This window comes from Triticum aestivum, chromosome 1A (genome assembly GCF_018294505.1).
Source record: "Triticum aestivum cultivar Chinese Spring chromosome 1A, IWGSC CS RefSeq v2.1, whole genome shotgun sequence".
Taxonomy (NCBI): domain Eukaryota; kingdom Viridiplantae; phylum Streptophyta; class Magnoliopsida; order Poales; family Poaceae; genus Triticum; species Triticum aestivum.
In genome coordinates this window covers 275,910,735-275,920,189 of record NC_057794.1, presented here as the reverse complement: position 1 = coordinate 275,920,189, position 9,455 = coordinate 275,910,735, and the positions used below count along the sequence as shown (strand labels likewise).

The window sequence follows — 9,455 nt, the reverse complement described above, 5'->3', positions numbered from 1 at the left end:
TTTACAACCCTAGCGTCATCGAACCTTAAGTGTGTAGACCCTACGGGTTCGGGAACCATGCAGACATGACCGAGACGTTCTCCGGTCAATAACCAGCAGCGGGATCTGGATACCCATGTTGGCTCCCACATGTTCCACGATGATCTCATCGGATGAACCACGATGTCGAGGACTTAATCAATCCCGTATACAATTCCCTTTGTCTATCGGTACGATACTTGCCCGAGATTCGATCGTTGGTATCCCGATACCTTGTTCAATCTCGTTACCGGCAAGTCTCTTTACTCGTTCCGTAACACATCATCCCGTGATCAACTCTTTGATCACATTGTGCACATTATGATGATGTCCTACCGAGTGGGCCCAGAGATACCTCTCCGTCACACGGAGTGACAAATTCCAGTCTCGATTCGTGCCAACCCAACAGACACTTTCGGAGATACCTGTAGTGCACCTTTATAGTCACCCAGTTACGTTGTGACGTTTGGTACACCCAAAGCATTCCTACGGTATCCGGGAGTTGCACAATCTCATGGTCTAAGGAAATGATACTTGACATTAGAAAAGCTTTAGCATACGAACTACACGATCTAGTGCTATGCTTAGGATTGGGTCTTGTCCATCACATCATTCTCCTAATGATGTGATCCCGTTATCAACGACATCCAATGTCCATGGTCAGGAAACTGTAACCATCTATTGATCAACGAGCTAGTCAACTAGAGGCTTACTAGGGACATGGTGTTGTCTATGTATCCACACATGTATCTGAGTTTCCTATCAATACAATTATAGCATGGATAATAAACGATTATCATGAACAAGGAAATATAATAATAATCAATTTATTATTGCCTCTAGGGCATATTTCCAACATCCACCACACCACACTGGAGTAGGGTATTACACCACAATGGTGGCCCGAACCAGTATAAACTCTCGTGTCTCTTGTTCGTTGGGTTCGGCGAGCTAGGCCTAGAGATCATTGCGAGAGTGAGTGAGGAAGAGAGAGATCTTCGTGCGCACCCCCGTGTTCGAACCTCAAGGGTTTGTCGGAACCCACGATCCGACAAACACATATGTTTAGCAAGCTCTTCGCCAGCCATCAGCCATCGCCCATACACACCAGTCTACAAGAGAATGCTACCACGAGTCATTTGAAACACCACAGGTACTACATGATGCTGTCGGTGCCAAGCGGTGGTGGTGAAGAACGTTCCTGGTGGGAAGATCACTTTTTGATAACCTCCATGCGAAGATGCGGATGTTTCGCGATGCTTTCATTTCCAAAGCTTTTTCCATTGTTGTCCAGTTTGTCGTGATGAGGAGGAAGAAGGTCGCCCATCCAGCCAATCTTCCCTACATTTCTTTATGTCTTCAAGCATCTTATATGTCGATCAAATCGATGAAACACTATTACGTCGAAAATGCCATGCCCGGAAGTCTTGTTTAGTTGAACTCAACGATGATATAGATCGAATAACTTATGCATCAACATGATAAAATGAATCCTCTACTAGATGTTTGGTCCATGAATCACTCATAGTGTCAATTAGCTCATTCACCATAATTGGTAGGTTTGTTGACTTGGCTATCACCCGCCTAAGCGCGTGATCTCTCGGTAGCTAGTTGTTTTCCCATATATATGCGTACCTTCCTCATTCCCAATCCTTCTAATTAAGCCTTGTGTGAGGTTATCACGTTGTTCTACGCTAGATCTCCAAATTTGTGAATGGAAAGATCCCAATCCCACATCCAGGAAATCATAGTTTGGGTAATATTCTACCTTCAAAATTGAAAATTGAGTGTTGTCAGGTTCTGCAGCAAATGTCATGCTTGTCAGGCTAACAAGGCAAGGTTGAACAATTCCATATCTCCCAAACCTAGCTAGCTCCCCATATATTTTGGCGTTGTCATGTCTTCCCATGACACCCATGCAATCTTTCTCTTGCCATTTTTACCGCCCCACCAAATACATCCAAGAAGAGAATTAATGTGATGGCATAAACCTCTTGGTAATTTAAAACATGTTGTAGAGTAAATAGGCACTGTCTGAACAATAGATTGTATTAATACCCCTTTCTCTACTTGTGCTAGAGTATGTTTCACCCAACCTTGAACTCTTTTCCAAATCCTACCCATAAAAAATTTCAAGGCACCATTTTTCGCTCTTCCAATATCTGATGGCATACCCAAATACTTATCATTTAGAGATTCATTTGTCACATTCAGTGCCTCTTTGATATTATTCTTCACAATATCGTTACATCCTCAACCAAAAAACATAGAAGATTTTCTAAATTAATGTGTCGTCCAGATGCACGACAATATAGTTAGAAAGTTGCACCAAGCTCCTCTCTCCCTCCCTATTTGCCTTTAAGAAGAACAAGATGTCATTTGCGAAAAGAAGATGATTGACTGGGGTTCATAGGTGCCATAATTTGAGACCTCAAAGATTTTGAAGAATTCTCACGCTCCTGTTTTTTAACAAGCACGACAGACCTTTAATTGCAATTATAAAAAAAATGTTACCCACAAAAAATAAATAAAGAGATACGATCGCCTTGTCATACGCCTCGATGAAATTTCTCGAGCTTTTTCCCCACAGAAAAGAACCAAGGCTGAAATAGTAGTTGTCACTGCTATAATGGATTGTACTCAGTACCCAACTCAACGGGCATGCAGTTATCTGTTACGCGTGAGTAAACATGGAAAGAAATCTCTAACCCAAACCAAAACCACATGCCGCCCTACAAGCCCAACCAAAGCATCCAGACTGGCCCAAGCCCAAGCCTAGCCCGTGTCTCCAGTTCCCTTCGTCACCCGCGCGTCAACCTCCGGCATCCTCGATTCCCCATTTGCCCTCGCCGCGCCTCGCCGATCCCCACAGCCCAGCGCTCCCACCGCCATGCCGGCAGCCGCCGCGCCCGCGCCACCGGCACCGAGCCTGGACGCGCGTACGGGTGGCCGCGTCCTGCGCCGAGCGGCGGCGCACCTCCTCCACCCGGCCTCGCTCCCTCCGCTCCTCCTCGCAGCGCTCCTCCTCCTCCTCTTCCGGTCAGCCCTCTTTGCTGGCACGCTTCGCCTCTCCTCCTTCGCGGACCGCGATCCCGCCCTCCGCTCCCTCCTTCTCCGCCTCTCGCCTCCCGCCCAGCCCTCCCCACCGGCTCCGCAGCACCACCTCCCCCGCCGCCGGTCCCCCTTCACTTCCACCTCGTCCTCCCTCTCCGACGACGACTTCCTCGTCGGACCCTTCGACCCGGTCTCGTCCGCCCCCTCCAGCCGACGCAACGCCTCCTACCACAACATCTTCTTCACGTCCTTCTCCACCCCCAAACCCTACCCCGTACCCCTCTCCCAGCTGCTCCCCTCATCCGCTTCCCCCTTCCTCCTTGCCATCCACAACGAGACCTCCTCGCCGAAGCCTGCCTCGCCCCGGGGCGGTGAGCTCAGGCTGCTCGACCTGACCAGGCACGACGCTGCGGCGATCATCAACCTCCTCGCTCTGCTCTCGTCTGCTCATGTGCTCGCGATCCTTGGGTACATCACTGTGCACTCCATAGCTCTCGGCACGGTGTTCGCTTCTGTAGCGGGGCGCCACCTGCCTGAACGGCGGCGAGGGTTCTTCCTTTCCGGTGCGGCAATGGGCGCTAGGAGGCTCACTGGGTTTGCATTCCTGCGGTGGGCGACTCGGGATGCGGTTGTGCAGATGCTCTGCCTCTGGTTCTTTGCTGACGTGCACGACCAGGCGCAGCTGTTCAGGCTCTTTGTGGTTGCCAAGCTCATGCCGTTTTCAGCATCTGCAAACCCATGGCTTGCTGCAGCCATTTCTGGCCCAGAGCTTGATGGCTTCTTCATCGCGTGGGCTCTTCTTGATGCTGTTGTATCGGTGTTGTTCACGGTGGTGCCATGGGTGGTTGCAATGGATCGTGATCCGCGTCCACCTGGCCGCAATGCTGTGAAGGAAGGCTGCTATCTTGTGTCATTGATGGCAACCGATGCCACCTTGATCAAGTGCTGGGAGACAGTGGTGTGTGGCAGCATGGGGCGGCTCATTATGGTTACATTTGGTGGCAAAGTTCTTGGCGGGTTCCTCCACTCATTCGCAGAGGTGTACTTCATGGTGGTGTGGCTGATGTTCTACTTTGCAGCAAGGTGTAAGGAATCACGATTGGGTGGCCGTCAGTTTGGACTGGAGGATGTGGCAGCTGCTCTCAATTGATTCATTCAATGGCGAGTTGACATGGCCACATCACAGTCTGACATGGAGGCAAATCTACCTGTCGATGCATGAACAGAGGTATATTTCATACCTCTTAGTGCTCATTCATGCCGTAAGACTGGTCTTGGTGGAGTAGATTTGTGTAGTTCTCTTGATCTTCTGATTTGTGCTTGGATGATATATGATCCACACGAGGGAGAGAGAACTTGACAATGCATGTATGTACAGTTTTTGCCCTCTGTGCAATCCATGTATAGTCACACCATTTGGCATACAAGAAGGGTTGTTTGGTTCCCTTTCCAGTTTCCATGGGAGGTAAGATGCCTTGTGATAGGTTTTGTAGCTTCAGGATGACGATTGGACTTTATACAGGTCCTATGGTCGGCTAGCAGAATTTACTGAGGGAGGCTGAAACCTGTGATGTTTTAGGTTCGCGTAGTGGTTATTCTCTGTTGATATCCATCATTTTGAACCTTTTCCATTAGAAGGCTACTTTATTTTTTAGACTTTAGACTCCCTATCAGTACCCCAGCTTGTTCTATGAGAGAACTGTTGGCTCATTATTGAAATTCTTATGTCTTGCTTCTTTTGGATGGCAATGTGTATCTCCAGTTGATGTGGTAGGCATTTATCATGCTTGATTCAAACACATCTCCAGCACTTTGGCGCATTCCCATAAGCAAACATCACATTAGGCTCTATTTATTGGAAAAGACCCAATGTCTACCAGCATCCGCAAGTCAACTGCTCTATATCTCTATGCAGTCGAATATTACGCTAGAAATGTTAAGGATGCTAGTGGATCACTGAAATATGTTGGGTTCTTACAGTTCATTGATTGGTCATAAGAATGAGGTAGTCTCTCTGTTGGCAAGAAACCATTTCGTGACTAATTTTCATTTAATCAAGATATGTTCAGAAGATAAAGTTGACTTAAACAGAAAAACTAATTGTAGATCAAACCATTATGTATCAGGCTGCTATGCTGTTAGGGTTTGTTCTTTCATGACAAATGAACGTCACGATTTGCTTGTCTTGAAGTTCTTTTCTGGGTGTGGCTGTCTGGAGCAATATGATTATACTGTGAAAGTGCAAAGACCCTCCGTCTAAGAATATAAGGCTTGTTAACTTGTTCTGAATTATATGGAATGGACGATTTAAATAATCCATTCTCATCTAATTTACCTATCTTAATATACATCTTAAATATTCCGTTCTTTGATCCTTGTGCCTAGCCAAAGAATGCCTTATAGAGGGAGTACTAGGTACTACAAGCCAAATCCCATTTTTGCTTCTGCTTGTTTTTTGTTGCAAACCTGTTTAAGTTGACATTTCATTTGGATCGTAACATGTACTCCCTCCATCCAAATATACAAGCCATCCTCGAATTTTGATGCTAATTTTGACAAGAGTTATATCTTATATGTCATAAAAGCTATACTATCATAAACCTCTTTCAAATGTATTCATAGTCCATATCAAGGCATGCATTTGTCAACAGCTGATCTTGGTATGCATGTTTATTTTTTGCGGATCGATCTTGGTATGCATGTTAGAACTAGCAAGCTAGGTATTGAGAAACGAAGGGAGTGTTGTATACTCAAGAGTCAATATTTGTTCTTTGCAATGTCAGTATTTTCATGCTATTGGAGTAACTGAGCATCTCACAAGGATATACTGCAAGATTCTAGTGGTATGTTGCCGCCATGTCTGATACGGGTTCAATGTTTACATGAATCTTCTGCATGATTATGCCAGCCTTATGTTATTTCTTTTTTTTTTTCGTGAAAGAGAGATTTAAATTAGCTCATGATAGAAGTACAGTCATGGTCGATGCACTCCGCAATTTCCTGAGGGAAATTACCAAGCCACACTGCCAGGAAATCTACCTAGCTGAGCTAAGCCATGGCTGACTGAATTTGCGTCACGGCATATTTTTACTATTTGTACATCTCTTTCCTTGATAAGGTCATGTACTCCGTAATCCTTGATGCGTACTGCGGCGTGTTTGGTGTCCTTGTGTTTACTAGCCAATGTTTATAGCATGTCATGTGCAGAATCATACATTGTTGGCGCTTATGTTGCTGTATGTGGTCAAAATTCCAGGTCGCAACAGACTTTTGAGTTTTACGGGGAAAAGGTGCTGCTTTTAGTTTGCTGCCGATGTGTCGTCCTTGATTTCTTGATGGCTATCTCGTTATCACTTAAGCAGTGGAACTTTGATCTATTCATCTGTTGATGTCCTTTATGGATGGGCTGAAAAACGCCCACAAAGCCAACCGAAATGTTCGGATGTCCGGCATCCCCCAAACCCGACTTATATGTGGGGCAACATATATGTGCGGCGGTATAAGTGGGGCAACCTATATGTGGGGCGGATATGGGGATGTCTGGACGACCCCGGATGTGTCCCTCATGTCAGATTCAACAGGCCAGACCCTTCCCAAATCATCCCCAACCTAGCCCGATGTGTGCTCTTTATCTCCTCTATTATGCCTTGTCTTTGTCGTGCCGTCCATTCCCTAGCTTGATCGCCACCCTAGGTCCGTCGTCGTCCCAACCCACTATGTCGCCATCGTTGGCCCCAAAACTCCTCCTAGCCGTCCTTGCTGCCATCACACGGTCATCGTCGCCCCAGTACGTCCCACTGCTCCGTCGCCCCGATTCTACTCCTCTAGGCATTCACCCGCCTCTATTTGTTCGACAAAATGACGTGTGCTCTTTATCTCCTCTATTATGCCTTGTCTGTGTCGTGCCGTCCCTTCCCTAGCTTGATCGCCACCCTAGGTCCATCGTCGTCCCAACCCACTATGTCGCCGTCGTTGGCCCCAAAACTCCTCCTAGCCGTCCTTGCTGCCATCACACGGTCATCGTCGCCCCAGTATGTCCCACTGCTCCGGGCGTCGCCCCGATCCTACTCCTCTGGGCATTCACCCGCCTCTATTTGTTCGACAAAATGTATGGATTGTTTTTTATTCCTTTGCTAGTTTTTAGGCAAACAATGGATTCATCGGATGATGACTTTGAGAACATGGAGCTTGACAAATTCAGAGGACAAAGATGCTATAATGATGATGATGAGCATCCAAGAAGAAATGGAGAAGCAAGTGGAGCATGTTATGAGTTTCAAGAGTTCGATAAAAGGGCATGACAGTTGTTCTTTGGGATAGGATCGGTTCTTTGGGATAGGATTGCTGTCGCACGACTTCTCTAGAAGGACTACTTCAAACCGAGCCCCACATACCATGAGAGTTTTTTCGATGTCGCTTCCAGATGAGCACACATTTGTTCTTGCGCGTACCGAATGATGTGGAGGAATACGATCCTTACTTTAAGCTGAGGAAGGATTGTTGCGGACGACTGCCCTTCTCTCCTGTGCAAAAATGCATGGTTGCTCTTAAGATGCTTGCATATGGTAAAGCCAGATATGTCGTTGATGAGATTGTCCAGATGGGGGAGAGCACATGCCTTGACACCACGGTGAAATTTGCCTGCACTGTGGTGAAGGTGTTTGGATTGAAGTACTTGAGACAAACAACTCTCGAGCACACACAGAAATTTATTGGCAATTGGACATCCAGAGGTGTCCCAGGTATGCTTGGTTCAGTTGATTGCATGCCTTGGCAATGGAAGAGTTGCCCGAAAGGTTTGCACGGGCAGTACCGGTTGCACCAAAAAATTCACCATCATACTTGAGGCAGTGCCATCAAAGGACTTGTGGATTCAGCATGCTTTTTTTGCCATGCCTGGTTCTCACGATGACATCAGTGTGCTCTAGCAATCTTTATTGTTCAAGAGAGACTTTGTGACGGGGATGCTCTGGAATGCAACTACAACCTCAATGGGCAAAACTATAACATGGGGTGCTACCTTTTTGTTGGTATCTATCTTCAATGGGCGGCATTTATGAAACAAACAATGTCCCTTTGCACAAATGCAAGAAGGTCCTAGGAAGAATATGGAGAGGGCATCATGACTGCTAGAAGCTCGTTGGGGTATTGTTCATGGAGCTACAATGGTGTGGGAACCGAAGATATTATGGCAATTGCGACATATTGTGTAATCTTCCACAACATAATTGTGGAGCACGAGGGCGAAGGAGCATCCCACACACATGATTTTGGGAAGTCCGGAGTACGTTAACTTTCTAGAGATGCATCGACAACTTCCAATGCATGTGCAACTACTTAGTAATGATCTTATGGAGAATTTGTGGATCCACATTGCAAATCATTGAATTTTATGTTTGAATTATGCAATTGAATAAATATTTATGTTCAAACTAATCCCTCCGTCCCAAAATATAAGATTATTTTTAACACTAACATAGTGTAAAAAATGACATTATATTCTGGGACGGAAGGAGTATGTATTTTTCTCTAAGAATAAATTTTATTTTTGTGCGGTATTCATTTTTACATGTATTTGTATCATCAGACGATGGGCATGCATGTGGTTGCATGGATTTGGGGTTTCGAAAAAGAGGGTGTGGTTGCATGAGTGGACATTTGAGGGGCCACCGGACGCTGTCCACGGTCATATATGGGGTCAAATTATTACATTGTGGTTGTAGACACTATTACTTATTCTCGTTAACAAAGTATGTTGTGGTTTGTTCTCAAATTAGATTTGGTCTGGTGGGAACGCATTAAACAAGTTTTCAAGGTCTCATAAGTATCAGACGCTTTTTTCTTTTACTATGAACAAGACGAATATTTTAGAATTACTATAGTAGATTGAGTCAACGGATGCAAAATGGAGTGTAAGTTGGTGAAAATCAGTTTGAAACAAGTGAATTGAGCTTGTAAAATACGGTTGATGAAATAATCAGATCCTACATTTTTGTGAATTGCCTTTTTTCAAACAAAGACAGAAGGTTTGTCTCATAGATTAATTAAGAAGAAAAAGAGTTGTCTGGTTAATTACGAGAAACCGGATGAAAACTGTCACGATCCGCTGAGGGGCACACGCAATAAATCCCACACACAACACTATGAGGAAATCTTTGTCGGGGTAGCACATTGGTGTCATCATCATCACTTCTCTCCGACCAGAGTCATCGCCATCCCTTCTCTCTGAGCAAAGGGACTTTCACCTGCAAAAAAGGGACTTCGACCTAGGTCACTCCATAGAGACCTTGTGAAGCCACATGAAAATCCATGCCAATCACCGACCCAACCGTAATAAGGACAACACAACTCCGATTCTGGCTGAGAGCTATGAAGGAGAGATA

The 9,455-nt window shown here is 45.6% G+C and overlaps 1 protein-coding gene across 1 annotated transcript; it reads left to right on the top strand.

Annotated features, from left to right (window-relative positions):
- The first annotated feature begins 2,796 nt into the window (after positions 1–2,796).
- LOC123045771 (uncharacterized) lies at positions 2,797–4,808 on the top strand. Its single transcript, XM_044468950.1, has one exon. It carries the CDS (start codon positions 2,909–2,911, stop codon positions 4,220–4,222), a length of 1,314 nt encoding a protein of 437 aa, XP_044324885.1. The 5' UTR covers positions 2,797–2,908; the 3' UTR covers positions 4,223–4,808.
- The last annotated feature ends 4,647 nt before the right edge of the window (positions 4,809–9,455 follow it).